The sequence below is a fragment of the Salvelinus namaycush genome, chromosome 1 (assembly GCF_016432855.1).
Source record: "Salvelinus namaycush isolate Seneca chromosome 1, SaNama_1.0, whole genome shotgun sequence".
Lineage (NCBI taxonomy): Eukaryota > Metazoa > Chordata > Actinopteri > Salmoniformes > Salmonidae > Salvelinus > Salvelinus namaycush.
Genome location: NC_052307.1, coordinates 73,899,750 through 73,919,265, shown reverse-complemented (window position 1 = coordinate 73,919,265; position 19,516 = coordinate 73,899,750). Strand labels below are relative to the sequence as shown.

The following is a 19,516-nucleotide window of genomic DNA, read 5'->3' as shown; positions in this document are numbered from 1 at the left end:
GAGGTAGGAGAACGGGGAAGGAGGTAGGAAAGGGGGGGAGTAGTGGTGGGGGTAGGGTGCAGAGGGGAAAGGGTGAAACAGGTCAGTGGAGAGTATGGACTGAACTCATAATACAGATGTGGCCAAATGACAAGCAGATTTCCCAATGGACACATGCCACATTTAGTGTGTGCACACGCACACACACACACACACACACACACACACCATGCCTCACCGACCTCCATGGAAGGTGGTCCATCTGTAACTGTTTCCAGCCACCAGCGGTCTGTCGTTGTAGGCAGAACACTGCATCTCCCTGAAGTCCTCTGAGCCCCCAGCACACCCCTGCAGCAGACAGATACATACAGTAGAGACCTGGTTACCCAGTGCTATGCACTCACACGTGCATGCCTCAACACACCTCACCACCTTATGTTAATATGTTTAATATACTGTAACCAATACTGACTCACTGTCTAAACACACATGTACACACCCATACATCTGACATAGAGGACCCTCACCGTATACCTTCCAAGTAAACCAACGTCTTGGACGGTATATCTTCAAGATTATATACCATGAAAATATACTATTCACTGAGGGTGTAGATGAAAACTCTGTTGTATCTATCTATTTATGGGCCTCAGAAGTATTTGTACTGTTCATATAGTATCAGGAGCTCAACTTGTGTACAATGGAGTGACAGGTTCATGTTTTCAGTGAAAGTGATCACGCCCAGACAGCATACCTGCTTAGTTAAATATAGTAACAGCATAGTTCACATTCACTGAACCAACTTTGTTATCAGCCCTGAAGCACACTTAGCTTATCGTTTCAAAATGTTTGACAACAATACGAAAGTCTGCATCGACCATTCTGTATAGAAATCCATCATTCAAAAGTTGTGATTCTGATTACACCTTTTTTTAAGGAGAACAGATGTATTTTCCCCCTGGGTTTGGTTATTCTTAGACAGTGAAGAAAGGCAGAAAGCAGAAAGGGATGATGCAGGGTTGAACGTGACTTTGGGGCGGAGCAGGAATCGAGCCCTTGTGTCTCGGGGCAAAGCGTGAATGGTGGTCTGCAGTAGACAGCACATGACAACAAGTCCCACTTACAACCAGATTGTAACACATAGTGGAATCTCAAACTCCAAAAAAAAGCAACAAGTGACAAAATGATAGGTTACAAATTCCTGTCATACACACAAGGCTGACGCAGGGTTACAGATCTGTTTGTGATTTAGCCAACTCCTCGTTCTGTTGTGTTTATCCATTATCTTGCCAGCGTGTCATGTAGGCCTATGGCAGGAGTCAGATGAGTTGGTACTTCAACAGATGAGACCAGGGACCTGTTAATTAGACTAAAGGGACTTCCTGGACTCATCCTAAACAAAATGCTCCTTTAAATGTTCCTTTCCAAAATGTTTTAAAACGTTTTCCATTGCGTGCCGTACACAAGCTTGACACTCAGTTGGCTGCATGATATTCTGGATGTTGTATTGGACCAGTAGGTCTTGGCATGATATTCTGGATGTTGTATTGGGCCAGTAGGTCTTGGCATGATATTCTGGATGTTGTATTGGGCCAGTAGGTCTTGGCATGATATTCTGGATGTTGTATTGGGCCAGTAGGTCTTGGCATGATATTGTGGATGTTGTATTGGGCCAGTAGGTCTTGGCATGATATTGTGGATGTTGTATTGGGCCAGTAGGTCTTGGCATGATATTCTGGATGTTGTATTGGGCCAGTAGGTCTTGGCATGATATTCTGGATGTTGTATTGGGCCAGTAGGTCTTGGCATGATATTCTGGATGTTGTATTGGGCCAGTAGGTCTTGGCATGATATTCTGGATGTTGTATTGGGCCAGTAGGTCTTGGCATGATATTCTGGATGTTGTATTGGGCCAGTAGGTCTTGGCATGATATTCTGGATGTTGTATTGGGCCAGTAGGTCTTGGCATGATATTCTGGATGTTGTATTGGGCCAGTAGGTCTTGGCATGATATTCTGGATGTTGTATTGGGCCAGTAGGTCTTGGCATGATATTCTGGATGTTGTATTGGGCCAGTAGGTCTTGGCATGATATTCTGGATGTTGTATTGGGCCAGTAGGTCTTGGCATGATATTCTGGATGTTGTATTGGGCCAGTATGTCTTGGCATGATATTGTGGATGTTGTATTGGGCCAGTATGTCTTGGCATGATATTGTGGATGTTGTATTGGGCCAGTATGTCTTGGCATGATATTGTGGATGTTGTATTGGGCCAGTAGGTCTTGGCATGATATTGTGGATGTTGTATTGGGCCAGTATGTCTTGGCATGATATTCTGGATGTTGTATTGGGCCAGTATGTCTTGGCATGATATTCTGGATGTTGTATTGGGCCAGTAGGTCTTGGCATGATATTCTGGATGTTGTATTGGGCCAGTAGGTCTTGGCATGATATTCTGGATGTTGTATTGGGCCAGTATGTCTTGGCATGATATTCTGGATGTTGTATTGGGCCAGTATGTCTTGGCATGATATTGTGGATGTTGTATTGGGCCAGTAGGTCTTGGCATGATATTGTGGATGTTGTATTGGGCCAGTAGGTCTTGGCATGATATTCTGGATGTTGTATTGGGCCAGTATGTCTTGGCATGATATTGTGGATGTTGTATTGGGCCAGTATGTCTTGGCATGATATTGTGGATGTTGTATTGGGACAGTAGGTCTTGGCATGATATTCTGGATGTTGTATTGGGCCAGTATGTCTTGGCATGATATTGTGGATGTTGTATTGGGCCAGTATGTCTTGGCATGATATTGTGGATGTTGTATTGGGCCAGTATGTCTTGGCATGATATTCTGGATGTTGTATTGGGCCAGTATGTCTTGGCATGATATTGTGGATGTTGTATTGGGCCAGTATGTCTTGGCATGATATTCTGGATGTTGTATTGGGCCAGTATGTCTTGGCATGATATTCTGGATGTTGTATTGGGCCAGTATGTCTTGGCATGATATTGTGGATGTTGTATTGGGCCAGTATGTCTTGGCATGATATTGTGGATGTTGTATTGGGCCAGTAGGTCTTGGCATGATAGACATGTGCAAACACAGCATACTGGTTTCTCTGTGTGGTGATGTCATCATGTTAACACATACCTTGGTGTTGCAGATCTTGTATTGTCTGGGGTCTCCTGAACATGGTCCGCCAACTGGGTTCCTGGGACAGAAGGGGGGGGGGGGGGGCGGGGGGTTTTGCCTGAGAGTTTCCTTTTGCAACGGGGGGAGACTCGGTATTTGCTGGAAATTAACATTTCTAATATATATGAACACCAAAGTTAAACACGCAGCTGACCAAATTACGTGAGATTTTACTTCTGCTTTAACAGAGATTACTGTAAGCCTACTGAACACAGGGATGAGCCTCCAGCCAAATGTTTTCATTTGAGAAGTAGTAAATCTGACTGGGGCCATTGTGGTCAAAATGTTAAAGGCCCTGTCCAGTTAAAAACGAGATTTTTCTATGTTTTATATTTCCTCAAAATAAGGTTGGAATAATACTGTGAAATTGTGAAAATTATGATAATGCACTTTTAGTTTAAGACTGTACACTTATGGCCACACTAAATAAGGCCACTGGTCATCCCATTACAGAAATCTGACTTGAATGGGAAAGTTTGTGGTAGTCATTGTGTTCATGTTTTATTACTAGATAGACCACAGCAAATACAGAGAAAGCAGCATACAAAAACATTCACTGACATTTTTGGAGGATTAACCTGTTTGAAACAGGTCTCTGTTGTGATTGGACCATCCCTGGTTCTTACCTGGTGATGCAGGTGCGTGTACGCACAGAGGCCCCTCCCCCACATGAGCGCGAGCACACGGACCAGCCATTCCACGAGGCCCATTCGTTCCTGTAGTGCAGCTGTCGTCGGGCACGCGCTGGACGACTCTCTGAAGGACCCCACGCAGACACCCAGGAAGACTGAGACACAGAAGGTCAGAGGTCAACATCATTTATTGACGTAAAGTAAACTAGACTGTCTATTGATATATTTCTAATGGTTCACATACATTACAAACAGCACTCTGCATCAACTGATTATTCATTGATTCCTACAGAATTGATTCCAAAGGGCCAAGGCCATTAGCTTATTGGTTGGAGAATGGATTCTCTAGGGCCCCAATTATGATTCCTTAGAAGATCCGTCACTTTGGATTGAACGATTGACTGATTGATTTGGTCATTCAACAATACACTTAGACAACAGTCAAATCAGTTTCCGTTATTACCACTCACATATTATGATTAAAGCAGTACATTCATTCCAAATGATTGAGCATGAACATGTATTGCCAGAATAAATCAAACAACTCTCTCCCCATTGTGGAGCTCTGGGCCCATATTCATAAAGGTTGAGTTCATGCCCGACTACATTGCAGACGCATATCAGATCTTACAATGCCTGGATAAGTATTTAACATATCACACTGTGTGTGTGTGTGTGTGTGTGTGTGTGTGTGTGTGTGTGTGTGTGTGTGTGTGTGTGTGTGTGTGTTTGTTTGTACACACCCTGCTACTTGTCCACAAGATCACCTTGGGGAAGCCAGTTGTTTAGTGCTGTATATAAAAACTTCATCTCCATCACATAAATCTAGTTCAAGAGTGTGTGTGTGTACCTGCACCCCTATGTGACAACTGTAAACACAGCCAAACAGCAAAATGATGAGAGAACTAAACGGTTAATAAGAACTAAACAGCTGTAAGCAATATGGTTATATTCCCACCTATCTCTCTGAGAGCCCTAGCCCTGGGTGGAGTTTAGGCCATATTTTTTGTATACTAATCAGGTATTTTCAGGTCAATGAGGGGGAGTCACTAAGGGCCAAGTGAGTGTATTGGAAATCGTCCCCAAAGTCTGACTCTTTATAACTGACAGAGTCAGACTTCCCTCCGTTAAGGTTCAGGAGTGACTAGTCTAGAGGACTACATTACACACGCCATCATATGGTCCATGGCAGGGTGACCTGGGGTTACCACCACCGCCAGTTAAATTAGCATCGATAGAGTTGGAGATTGGAAGGGCCGGCATACTAAATTAATGAAAACAACCTCTGACCTTTCCGAACACCCCCCAATCCCCTTTATTATCCCCTTATCCCTCATTCTATTCCGGGAGAGGTGATTGAAGGTAAGGTACAGCGAATCAGGAATCCCCTTCACTTCTACAGAGTAAATAAGTCATCTTTGTCCGAGCCAAAACAGCCCATAGGACAGGAGCCCATCTCCTATTTCTGTAGTGTGAGGCAGCTTGATGTACACCCCTTGGACAGGATGCTATGCTAGTCTGTCGCAGGGCCTTACCCCCAAACTATCTCCCTACTGCTGTGTGCCAAGCAGAGAGACCCCGTTTTTAGAGTCTTTTGTACGACTCGACCAGGAAACAAACCCACAACCTTCCAATCTCAATCTCTTCTTGGACTCCCGAGTGCTGCAGCGGTCTAAGGCACTGCATCTCAGTGCAAAAGTCCCTGGTTCGAATCCAGGCTGTCACATCTGTCCGTGATTGGGAGTCCCATAGGGCGGCACACAATTGGCCCAGCGTCGTCTGGGTTTGGCTGGGGTAGGCCGTCATTGTAAATAAGAATTTGTTCTTAACTGACTTGCCTAGTTAAATAAAGGTTAAATATAAAATACATTTAAAAAGGTGGATAGTCTAACCACAAGACCTCTGAATTGAACGCTCTCAAGAGTGGCTTATAGGTAATCATGTTGACCTGGCTACCAGAATGGATGGAGGTCTCAGGGTAGGAGTGCTGATCTAGGATCAGGTCCCCCGTCTATGTAATCTTATTCATTGGGATTCAAAAAGGGAAGACGGATCCTAAATTAGCACTAGGTTTACTTAGATGTTAGACTAGATTGTGGATTTGTGGCTGTAGGAACATGAGCATAAACTAATCCCAGAGAAGATTCAGGAGAACAGAACTATGCTGATCTAGGATCAGTTTTGCCTTGTAGATGGAATATTCGTACATGGACAGGACATCGTGGATCAACAGTCCTACTCATACAGAATTTGAAGCAGATACAAAACGTCATTCACACCATTTCTATTCACACCTTTATGAAGACTAAATAATATTATTGGTATCTATGGTAGTTAAAGGTAGATTGTTGTTTTTCAAGTGTATAATTTTGATGCATCTGAATGACTCAGGTAAGACTCTGGTAAGAGTTAAGGTAAGAGAATAAAGACTTCCACAAAGGTGAATTGTTGTTTGTGTAACATAGTGGATGGATAAAGCACAGGGGAGCAGCATTATACAGTGTGCTGGCCTTTCTTTATACATCGTGCACTTTTGCCCAGCACCTGTGTGTAACAACACGCCGCAGGTTCATGGTCTCGTGATGAAGTGGCCCTGCCTGCGACTTCAAAATCAATGTCAAGTCTATGACGTGTACTCCCTGTTCACCCATGAGTGTGTGGCCAGGCAGGTCTCCAACTCAATCATCAAGTTTGCTGACAACACAACAGTGGTAGGCCTGATTACCAACAATGACGAGACCGCCAACAGGGAGGAGGTGAGAGCGCTGGTGGAGTGGTGCCAGGAAAATAACCTCTCCCTCAACGTCAACAAAATAAAGGAGCTGATCGTAGACTACAGGAGACAGCAGAGAGAGCACACCCCCATCGACGGAGAGGGTAAAACGTTTCATGTTCCTCGGCGTGCACATCACTGGTGACCTGAAATGGTCCCTTCACACAGACAGACAGTGTGGTGAAGAAGGCGCAACAGCGCCTCTTCAACATCAGGAGGCTGAAGAAATTCGTCTTGGCCCCTAAGACCCTCACAAACTTGCACCATTGAGAGCATCCTGTCGGGCTGTATCACCGCCTGGTACAGCAATCGCATCGCCCGCAACGGCAGGGCTCTCCAGAGGGTGGTGTAGTCAGCCCAATGCTTCATCAGGGGCACATTGCCTGCTCTCCAGGACATCTACAGCACCCGGTGTCACAGGAAGGCCAAGAAGATCAAGGACCTCAGCCCCCCCGAGACACGGCCTGTTCACCCCGCTACCATCTAGAAGGAGGAGACAGTACAGGTGCATCAAGAGACTGGGACCATCAAATCTGGGACTGAGAGACACAGTCACTACTGGCCGGCCTCAGCCCAGTACTCTGCCCTGAACCTCAGACACGGTCACTAGCCGGCTACCACCGGGTACTCTACCCCACACCTTAGAGATCATTGCCCTATGTACATAGAGTCATTGAACACTGGTCACTTTAATAATGTTTACATACTGTTTTACCCAATGAACATGTATATAGTGTATTCTAGTCATGGCTCATCCTATATAACTAGTGATGTGCACATCTTTCTATTCACATACTGTCCATATTGTCTACACACATCATTCACATACATCTACAGTGCCTTCAGAAAGTATTCATACCCCTCCATTTTTCCAAATTTTGTTGTGTTAAAAAGTGGGATTAAAATGTATTTAGTAATAATTTTTTTATTAAATGATCTAAACAAAATACTCTATAATCTTGATTTCCTGTTGTGTTTTTTATTTATTTGTTATATCTTGTTTATTATTTGTGTACTTGTTTGACATGATACTGCATTGTTATTAAGCATTTAGCTGCAACCTCTATAAAATATGCGACCAATAAACTTTGATTTGAGACTTTGGTCTCTACCGTGGGTGAGCCGGTTTCAGATCCCGCCCATGACATGATTTCGCCTTAGTTGACTTCAAGAGTTTGGCACATGCCTACCTTAGTCGGACAAAAACCTGTAAAGTACTACATTTGATCACTCCCCTTTTCACTATAACCCAGTCAGAGGAATGACACTGATGATTGGCTGAGGTTTAACGGACATGGCTGGGCAATGGTTGACTGTCTCAGCCACCTGAGGGTAGTATGTGTGAGTGAGTGAGTGAGTGAGTGAGTGAGTGAGTGAGTGAGTGAGTGAGTGAGTGAGTGAGTGAGTGAGTGAGTGAGTGAGTGAGTGAGTGAGTGAGTGAGCGAGAGAGTGAGTGAGTGAGCGAGAGAGTGAGTAAGAGTGAAAGAAGGAAGGAAAGAGTCCAGGACCAACAGATGGTGTTAACAAGGCTGTAAATTCAACCTCAAGTTCAGTTTTGCTGCCACATTTAGTGGGGACAGCATTTTAAACCGGTCTGTCTGTGTGTCAATGTTCTGAGGGAAACTAAAGAAGGCATTTGGCTTTGACATCTCTGACGGAGGGACAGAACGGAAGGACTGGATGGAATTCCAAGAGAAAGTCATGTTAATAAAAACACAGGTTTGTTTAAGGGGGGAGAGGACAGAGGGCTATTTGGGATGTCAGGAGGAGGTGTGTGTGTGGGGGAGTGTGAGGGGTGTGTGTACGTGTGTCAAGAAAGCCTCCTTACCCTCAGGCTCTCCCTGGCAACCAGACAAACAGTGATGAAAGATGGCCGTTCCGCTTGAAGGAGAAGCAAGGGGCAACGCAGCAATTAGAGCATGCCCAGATGGGAGAGAGATGGAGAGCAACTACCAGCCCTATAGGAATATGCCGCCGCCCCCGCCTCCATTAGCAGGCTAAACGCTACACAAACATTCCAATCAGCTCCTTTCTTCCAGAACCACAGAACCTCAATAGCCGTGCCAGCAGGACCCCTCATCACATCTGATACTAGTTGGAGCACTTTGATTTCTATATTATCTAAATGACCTGGATTTTCCTCAGGGAAACACTGGGAAACACTTTTGACCAGGGCCCATAGGGTTAGGGTTGGTAGTGCACTATATAGGGAATAGGGTGCCATTTGATACGCAAACTTCTTCACACAGATTAGAGCATCAGACTAATCAGGCCCTGTTCTCAGACCTGTTTCTGCTGTCTTGCCAACTCCTATGGTCATTGTCAAGCCAATAGGAGTTGGCAAGACCGCACAAACAGATCTGGGAGCAGGCTACTGAATGGGGCCTGTGAGTTTATAAAGCGTCCAGCCAGGATGGGTTCAATTCCATTTCACGTCAGCCATTTCAGGGGGATGATTGGAAATGTCCCATTAATGTAGCATTGTGTGGACTTTCATGAACTGACTCAAAACTATGGGCATCCAGTCAGTAGGTGTTGAGGTGCATCCAAACATTCTTGTCTGAGGTTTCCAAAAGCTTTCCTAGCGAAAGTGTTAATATTCATTATTTAGTAGTGTTATCTTGACAACATGAAAATCACACACTCACAGAACAGTTAAGTGCTTAATTTGACAAATTCTGTTCGTTCACACATATAGTGTAAAAATGTTTACTCTCTCGCGGCTGTGCAGCAGGGCTGTGGAAAGAAATAAGAAACTTCTTTAGCGATGTGAAACCCAGCCCTCAGCAGGCGCTGTGGACATGTCTATCAGTGTTAATGAGGTGGGCTGGAGAAGGGAGTGAAGAGGACAGAACTAACTTACGCTGGGCTGGGAGGACAGGCAGACGGCAGAGACCAGCAGGCAGATGAAGGTCAGAGCCTGGCAGAGAGACAACCTCCTGGAGACAGAGAGACAATAAACCACCTCAGTCAGTTACGCACCCAGCTTTTCTCCATACCAATCACACCATCACATCGATAAACAACCCCGATTAAATCAGAGAGAGAGAGAGAGAAATGAGGGGGGACAGTGAGAGAGGGAGGTGAGAGAGAGGGAAAGTGAAAGACAAAGAGAGAGAGTGGGGAGGAGGGAGAGAGAGAAGGGAGATTTTTTATGGTCTTTATTGACAAATCCTCACTTACAGAAGTTAAAAAACAGAGACAGAGAGACAGAGACAAAGACAGAGACAGAAAGAGATATCCTCACTGAGTTCAAGACAGAGACACAGAGAGAAAGACAGAGATACAGAAGGACAAAGAAATCAGGTAAATTATTAAATTCAAGCTATATGTTTTAAGATTCCTGATGCTGTGCATATGTGAATGGCACTAGCCCAAGTGCACCTTTGGAGATGTAGAGTGGTACATTTGTAGTGGAGATATCCATCTTGTGGGCAGACATGACAGGCCAGATGGAATAGCAAGCAAAAGAGAGAGAGAGAGAAAGACAGACAGACAAACAGATAGAAAGTGGGACAGAGAGAGAGAGCGAGAAACCCATCGGGAGACAATGAGAGAGAGAGAGACCCATTGGGAGACAATGAGAGAGAGAGAGAAGCGAGACAGACCCATTGAGAGAGAGAGAGAGACCCATCGAGAGAGAGAGAGACAGTCAGGCGGCTGAGACCAGCAGGCAGATGAAGGTCAGAGTCTGTGGCGACCTAAATGCCAGAACCGGACAAGAACCTGACACCCTCAGCACACAGGGGGACAAACACCTGCCTGGAAGTGACAGCATTCCCTCCCCCATATGCCCCTATGACAACATAACCAACAAACACGGGTCCCAACTCCTGCAGATCTGTCACATGCTGGGTATGTACATAGTCAATGGTAGGCTTTGAGGGGACTCCTATAGTAGGTACACCTACAGCTCATCTCTTGGCAATACTGTAGACTACTTTATCACTGACCTCAACCCAGAGTCTCTCAGAGCGTTCAGCCCATTGACACCCCTATCAGATCAAAGCAAAATGAACAGAGCAATACTCAATCATGAGGCAATAAAGCCAAAGGAACTCAGTAATATTAAGAAATGCTATAGATGGAAGGAATGTAGTGTGGACACCTACCAAAAAACAATTAGGCAACAACAAATCCCAATCCCTTCTAGACAACTTCCTGGACAAAACGTTCCACTGTAATAGTGAAGGTGTAAATTTGTCAGTAGAAAATGTTAACAGTATATTTGACCTCTCAGCTTCCCTATCTAATCCAAAAAATTCAAAACAGAAAACCGAAGAAAATGAACAACAATGACAAATGGTTTGATGAAGAATGTAAAAACCTAAGAAAGAAATTGAGAAACCTGTCCAACCAAAAACATAGAGACCCAGAAAACCTGAGTCTACACCTTCACTATGGTGAATCACTAAAACAATACAGAAATACACTACGGAAAAAGAAGGAACAGCACGTCAGAAATCAGCTCAATGTAATTGAAGAATCGATAGACTCTAACCACTTCTGGGGAAATTAGAAAACAGTAAACAACAACACAAAGAATTATCTATCCAAATGGAGATGTATGGGTAAACCACTTCTCCATTCTTTTTGGCTCTATAACAAAGAGCAAAAACATATACATGATCAAATACAAATATTAGAATTAACTATTAAAGACTACCAGAACCCACTGGATTCTCCAATTACCTTGAATGAACTACAGGACAAAATAAAAACCCTCCAACCCAAAAAGGCATGTGGTGTTGATGGTATCCTCGATGAAATTATAAAATATACAGACAACAAATTTCAATTGGCTATACTTAAATTGTTAACATCATCCTTAGCTCTGGAATCTTCCCCAATATTTGGAACCAAGGACTGATAACCCCAATCCACAAAAGTGGAGACAAATTTGACCCCAATAACTACCGTGGGACATGCGTCAACAGCAACCTTGGGAAAAGCCTCTGCATTATCATTAACAGCAGACTCATACATTTCTTCAGTGAAAACAATGTACTGAGCAAATGTCAAATTGGCTTTTTACCAAATTAACAAACGACAGACCACGTATTCACACTGCACACCCTAATTGACAAACAAACAAACCAAAACAAAGGCAAAGTCTCCTCATATTTTGTTGATTTCAAAAAAGCCTTTGACTCAATTTGGCATGAAGGTCTGCTATACAAATTGATGGAAAGTGGTGTTGGGGGGAAAACATACAACATTATGAAATCCATGTACACAAACAACAAGTGTGCGGTTAAAATAGGCAAAAAAACACACACATTTCTTCCCACAGGGCCGTGGGGTGAGACAGGGATGCAGCTTAAGCCCCACCCTCTTCAACATATATATCAACGAATTGGCGCGGGCACTAGAAAAGTCTGCAGCACCCGGCCTCACCCTACTAGAATCTGAAGTCAAATGTCTACTGTTTGCTGATGATCTGGTGCTTCTGTCACCAACCAAGAAGGGCCTACAGCAGCACCTAGATCTTCTGCACCGATTCTGACAGACCTGGGCCCTGACAGTAAATCTCTGTAAGACCAAAATAATGGTGTTCTAAAAAAGGTCCAGTCGCCAGGACCACAAATACAAATTCCATCTAGACACCATTGTCCTCGAGCACACAAACTATACATACCTTGGCCTAAACATCAGCACCACAGGTAACTTCCACAAAGCTCTGAACGATCTGAGACACATGGCAAGAAGGGAATTCTATGCCATCAAAAGGAACATCAAATTTGACATACCAGTTAGGATCTGGCTAAAAATACTTAAAACCTGTTTGGGCTGCAGGGGCAGTATTGAGTAGCCAGATAAAAGGTGCCCATTTCAAACGGCCTCGTACTCAATTCTTGCTCGTACAATATGCATATTATTATTACTATTGGATAGAAAACACTCTCTAGTTTCTAAAACCGTTTGAATTATATCTGTGAGTAAAACAGAACTCATTTGGCACAAACTTCCTGACCAGGAAGTGGAAAATCTGAAATCGATGCTCTCTTCTAGGTCCTGCCTATAAATGGGCATGATACGTATTAGTATACATGCACGTCATACACCTTCCCCTGGATGTCAAGAGGCTGTGAGAGAAGAAATGGAGTGTTTATCTTGGTCTGAGTTGGAATAAATCGTCTTGGAATGACGTGTCACCCATTTCCTGTTTTCAGGAAGGCGCGAGGTTGGACCTGGATTTGCCTTCTGAAAAGCTTTCGTTATAGGCGACTACTATCTCCGGCTTTGATTTTATTTGATACATGTGACAATATCATCGTAAAGTATGTTTTTTCAATATAGTTTTATTAGATTTTTGAAATTTATTCGGGACGTTAGGCGTGTTGCGTTGTGTGCCTTTGTTCAGAAAGGAGAGCTTCGCGCCACTTGGCTAGTGCGCTTGCTAATTCAAGAGGGAAAAAGGACGTTCTAAATCCAAACAACGATTGTTCTTGACAAAGGACACCTTGTACAACATTCTGATGGAAGATCAGCAAAAGTAGGACCCATTTTATGATGTTATTTCATATATCTGTCGAACTGTGTACTATTAGTTTTGCGCCCAGGTTTTGGGCACTCGGTCGCCATAACGTAAGCCTTATGTGGTAACGAAGTTATTTTTAGAATTCTAACATGGCGATTGCATTAAGAACTAGTGTATCTATCATTTCCTATACAACATGTATTTTTTAGTTATGTTTATGAATAGCTATTTGGTCAGAATATGTGTGTCAGAAAAAGTGTCAGAAAAAAATCCGGGCGTTGTGGGAAAAAGTAGCTACGTTAGCACAATGTATAACCACTGATTTCAGCTCTAAATATGCACATTTTCGAACAAAACATAAGTGTATGTATAACCTGATGTTATAGGACTGTCATCTGATGAAGAATATCAAGGTTAGTCAAAAATTATATATCTTTTACTGGTTTGTTACGATCGCTAACTTTTGCTGCTGGGAAATGGCTTGTGTTTCTGGCTATTGTGGTAAGCTAATATAACGCTATATTGTGTTTTCGCTGTAAAACACTTAATAAATCGGAAATATTGGCTGGAATCACAAGATGCCTGTCTTTCATTTGCTGTACACTATGTATTTTTCAGAAATGTTTTATGATGAGTATTTAGGTATTTGGCGTTGGTGTCTGTAATTATTCTGTCTGCTTTCGGTGCAATTTCTGATTGTAGCTGCAATGTAAACTATGATTTATACCTGAAATATGCACATTTTTCGAACAAAACATAGATTTATTGAATAACATGTTATAAGACTGTCATCTGATGAAGTTGTTTGTTGGTTAGTTTGGTTGGTTCTTGGTTAGTTAGGTTGGCTTTGTGCATGCTACCTGTGCTGTGAAAAATGTCTGTCCTTTTTTGTATTTGGTGGTGAGCTAACATAAATATACGTGCTGTTTTCGCTGTAAAACATTTTAAAAATCGGACATGTTGGCTGGATTCACAAGATGTGTACCTTTCATTTGCTGTATTGGACTTGTTAATGTGTGAAAGTTAAATATTTCTAAAAAATATATTTTGAATTTCGCGCCCTGCACTTGAAGTGGCTGTTGTCATATTGATCCCGACTTAGGGCTTGCAGCCAGAAGAAGTTAAAATATCAGTTATAGAACCCATTGCCCTTTATGGTTGTGAGGTCTGGGGTCCGCTCACCAACCAATAATTCACAAAATGGGACAAACACCAAATTGAGACTCTGCATGCAGAATTCTGCAAAAATATCCTCAGTGTACAACATAAAACACCAAATAATGCATGCAGAGCAGAATTAGGCCGATACCCGCTAATTATAAAAATCCAGAAAAGAGCCATTAAATCCATAACAAAGCCATCACCTACAGAGAGATGAACAATTCAGGCCTCGCTTAACACAGGAGCCCCGGCTCTAGGGGTCACTGATAATAACAACAAACAAGCTGCCATGCCACTGGGGCCCCTGGGGGCAGGGCAGGAACCAAAGTCAAGAATGCACCCACACAACCACCCACCACCATCATCAACTCTCTCTCCCACAGCACCACCAGGGTTCAGCCACCTCCCACCATCATTAACGCTCTCTCCCACAGCACCACCAGGGTTCAGCCACCTCCCACCATCATCATCATTAACTCTCTCTCCCACAGCACCACCAGGGTTCAGCCACCTCCCACCACCCCTGACTGTAACACACAACTATTCTCAAATGTAAGAACTGAGTGGATTTATGCGTGTGTGTACCCATGCGGATGTGTAATGGGTATGTTTTCCCAATGCCCTAGAAACGCTAATTCAGTCAAAATAAACAACTTGTGTGTGTGCCAGCTACCTACCTTATTTAACCTTAATTTATACATGTAGGTCAATCAATTTCATGGTAGGTATACTATTCAGCCTATGGCTGCTTACACATGATACTGCTGATAAAGGACCATGTCCTTCAAAACGTTCCTCCTATAATCAATAGAATGAGGCCAAACACATTGTAAACATGGACCATGTCCTTCAAAACGTTCCTCCTATAATCAATAGAATGAGGCCAAACACATTGTAAACATGGACCATGTCCTTCAAAACGTTCCTCCTATAATCAATAGAATGGAGCCCCTCTATTCCAGCCATTACAATGAACACGTCCTCCTAAAGCTCCCCCACCAGCCTCCTCTGCTGTACAGTTCCCTTCGTTCTTTAGTCATGTTAATTTATTTGAATGACTGCCGTGCTCCATCTGGATATGTGTGGAGATACTCTCTTTTCAATGTGTATGACTGTTAACACAACTGTATGTGTTGAGCAGCCACTGCCAGCCACAGTCTACTCCCTGTCTGTCCTTATTAACCCGTCTGCATTCACCTCTAGGATGCTCCGACGATAACCCGAGACCACACACACACACACTTCATTTTGACTCGTTACACCCACATGCACACCAGTCATGCGCACACACACACAGGATATCTGCACTTCACCCTATCCCTGGCTGATACACACAGGATATCTGTACTTCACCCTCTCCCTGGCTGACACACACAGGATATCTGTACTTCACCCTCTCCCTGGCTGACACACACAGGATATCTGTACTTCACCCTATCCCTGGCTGAAACACAGGATATCTGTACTTCACCCTCTCCCTGGCTGACACACACAGTCACTCTGACTCATCAAAGGCTTTAATGTGTTTTCTCAGAAATGCCTCCTCAGAAATTGTTGGAAACCCCCCTCTATAAAGGCTTCCTGGTACTGATTTGTTTAGTGCTAACTAACTACTGTTAGTCCATCTGTAAGGAGAGTTGCACAAGTCAAGTGGGTCTGATTTGTCATTTGAGAAACAGCATGAGTACATCTCTAATGGTACTTTATTTCCTACATATGTCTCTCGCCCCAGTCTGAGGTCCTGAGCGCTCTGGAGAAGGTTTTCATCAAGGATCTCTCTGTACTTTGCTCCATTCATCTTTCCCTTGATCCTGACAAGTCTCCCAGTCCCTGCCGCTGAAAAACATCCCCACGGCATGCCAGGATGGTGCCAGGTTTCCGCCAGACGTGACACTTGGCATTCAGGCCAAAGAGTTCAATCTTGGTTTTATCAGACCGGAGAATTTTGTTTCTCATGGTCTGAGAGTTTTTAGGTGGCTTTTTGCCAAACTCCAAGCAGACTGTCATGTGCCTTTTACTGAGGAGTGGCTTCCGTCTGGCCAATCTACCATAAAGGCCTGATTTGGTGGAGTGCTGCAGAGATGGCTGTTCTTCTGGAAAGTTCTCCCATCTCCACAGAGGAACTCTGGAGCTCTGTCAGAGTGACCATCGGGTTCTTGGTCACCTCCCTGACCAAGGCCCTTCTACCATGATTGCCCAGTTTGGCCAGCTCTAGGAAGAGTCTTGGTGGTTCGAAACTTCTTCCATTTAAGAATGATGGAGGCTACTGTGTTCTTGGGGACCTTCAATGCAGCAGACATTTTTTGGTACCCTTCCCCAGATCTGTGCCTCGACACAATCCTGTCTAGGAGCTCTAGGGACAATTCCTTTGACCTCATGGCTTGGTTTTTGCTGTGACAAGCACTGTCAACTGTGGGATCTTATATAGACAGGTGTGTGTATCTTTTCAAATCATGTCCAATTTACCACAGGTGAACTCCAATCAAGTTGAAGAAACAACTCAAAGATGATCAATGGAAACAGGATGCACCTGAGCTTAATTTCGAGTCTCATAGCAAAGGGTCTGGATACTTAAGTAAATAAGGCTTTTTTTATATACCTGTTTATGGGGTGTTATGTGTTATGTGTTTATGGGGTGTTGTGTGTAGATTGATGAGGAAAAATAATAATTTCCTCCATATTAGAATAAGGCTGTAAGGTAACAAAATGTGGAAAAAGTCAAGGAGTCTGAATACATTCCGAATGCACTGTATGTCACTGTGCTTTTATGGCTACAGTATATGCATCATACCAGTGCTTAATTTGTTTATTTGGCAAACAAGACAGCTCATAATCCACCTACATTTCTGCAAGCCCACCCCACCAATGAATTTCTGGCTATGCCAATGCACTGGACTAGGAACCATGTTTTTTCCTGGGTCTCCCTTCAGTGTATTTGGTTCTTCCCATGTAATGATATGCCATTTAGCAGACACTTTTACCAAAAGCAACTAAAAGTAGTGTATTGATACATTTTGTATGGGTGGAAAAAACGCAGCGGGAATCAAACCCACAATTCTGGCATTGCAAGTGCCATGCTCTACCAACTGAGCCACACACACACACACACACACACACACACACACACACACACACACGTCCCTTTCCCTTTACGCGTTCTGTTTATTCTCCCAGTCTTCTCCCGCTCCCTCTTTCTTATCTGTAACAAGTTTGTAAACACACATCTAGGCCAAAAGCTCTGTTTGGCAGAGTTCCAGGTCAGTAGTCGCCCTGTCCAATTAAACGATACACATCTCCCTCACATTCCACTGAGCAGCCCTTCTACTAGGGAAGTCTGGGGGAATCTGGGGGAAGCTGACGCTGGGCTGGAGCTATGGAAGCCTGGGAAATCTGGCACTGGGCTAAAGCTAGGGAAGTATGGGGAATCTGGGAAAGCTGGCACTGGGCTGGAGCTAGGGTAGTCTGGGGAAAGCTGGCGCTAGGTTGGAGCTAGGGAATTCTGGGGAATCTTTGGGAGTCTGGTGCTGGGCTGGAGCTAGGGACGTCTGGGGGAAGCTGGCACTTGGCTGGAGCTAGAGAAGTCTGGGGGAATCTGTCGCTGGGCTGGAGCTAGGGAAGCCTGGGGAAGTCTGGGGTTGCTGGTGCTGGCCTGGAGCTAGTGCAGCCTGGGGAAGCTGGTGCTGGCCTGGCGCGAAGGAAGGCTGAGGGAACATGGGATGGAGTTGGGGGAATCTGGGCTGGGGGACACTGAGTTGGTGCAATGGAAGGCTGGGGAAAGGTGGGGGAATCTGGGTTGAGACTTAGGGAGGTTGCAGGATGCTGGGCTGGGGCTAGAATAGACCGGGGGAAGACTTGGGGAGTTAGGGCTGGTGAAGGTTGGGGGAAAACTAGACTAGGGCTAAGGGAAAACTAGGCTAGGGCTAAGCGAGGCTGGGGATAGCTGGGTTAGGGGACACTGGGGGTAGTTGGGCTGGGACTAGGGGAAGGAGAGACTGGGGTTAGCTGGGCTGGGGCTAGGAGAGACTGGGTCTAGGAGAGACTGAGGGTAGCTGGACTGGGGCTAGGAGAGACTGGGGGTAGGAGAGACTGGGGGTAACTGGGCTGGAGCTAGGAGAGACTGGGTCTAGGAGAGACTGGGGGTAACTGGGCTGGGGCTAGGAGAGACTGGGTCTAGGAGAGACTGGGGGTAACTGGGCTGGGGCTAGGGGAGACTGGGTCTAGGAGAGACTGGGGGTAGCTGGGCTGGGGCTAGGAGAGACTGGGGGTAGGAGAGACTGGGGTTAGCTGGGCTGGGGCTAGGAGAGACTGGGGGTAGGAGAGACTGGGGTTAGCTGGGCTGGGGATAGAGGAAAAAGAAGCAAAAACCAAACTTACGGAGGGGAAGTGTAGCAGTAGGCCAGATACAAGATCGAATGTACCGCAAATCATTCAGAATATATTGAGCCGTACCCAAAACTACATGCTGGACCTTTTATGCCTACTCCATTTTCCCCAGGTCGCAGGGAGCCTGTCTGACCACTGTTTGCCCCCTAGTCACAGAGGCCCTACTGGAGGTCAACAACAGCTCCTTCTGCGTCTCATTAAGCCAATGGTAGCACATTAGAGCAGGGCTCAGGGGCAGGCAGGGGGAAATGGCTTTAATCATTACGAGACAACTTGTTTATTTTGACTGAATTAGCCTTTCTATGGCATTGGGAAAACATACCCATTACCCATCCACATGGGTGTACACACACACACACACACACACACACACACACACACACACACACACACACACACACAAAGTCAGTGCCAAAGATAGTGTGGAATACCCATTACCATGAAGGCACCACCAACTGCTTTCTCACACTATCTCCATTAAACCTGTGACTCATATGAAACCATAGCCAAGAATCCAACTATTCAGGCTGCATCTTCTATGTGTCTCTTTTCCTGAAATAGATATTGCATTATTCAGTTTAATACACTAAATGGCCTATAAATGTTGTTTTTAACCAAGGTTATTTATTTGCTATAGGACAGTAGTACTGTATGATGTTAGCGACCCATGAATACTGGAGGTGATGCGGAAGCAGTGCATCACTGCATCTGTAGTGTTAGTGTGCAGGCATTTGGGTTTATTTAAGCAGACCTTTTCACCAAGTATCTACATATAATGGATGTAACCCGTCACAACATTACCATTCTTTCTTATATATGTATATATTTTTAAAGGTATTTTTCAGATTTTACTGAAGAGAGAGAGGCAGGATGACAGCAGGGAAAGATAGAAGAAAAGGTTGTATGAAAG

The 19,516-nt window shown here is 44.4% G+C and overlaps 1 protein-coding gene across 1 annotated transcript in view; it reads right to left on the bottom strand.

The window, feature by feature from the left end:
* Positions 1-19,516, bottom strand: part of adamtsl5 (ADAMTS like 5) — a 70,093-nt gene that overhangs the window by 37,726 nt on the left and 12,851 nt on the right. Inside the window, exons 2-5 of the mRNA XM_038994638.1 lie at positions 9,445-9,520; positions 3,803-3,963; positions 3,135-3,195; positions 222-327 (exon numbers count right to left, since the gene is read on the bottom strand). Coding sequence (XP_038850566.1) covers positions 222-327; positions 3,135-3,195; positions 3,803-3,963; positions 9,445-9,520 — 404 coding nt within the window. The remainder of the gene's footprint in view (positions 1-221; positions 328-3,134; positions 3,196-3,802; positions 3,964-9,444; positions 9,521-19,516) is intronic.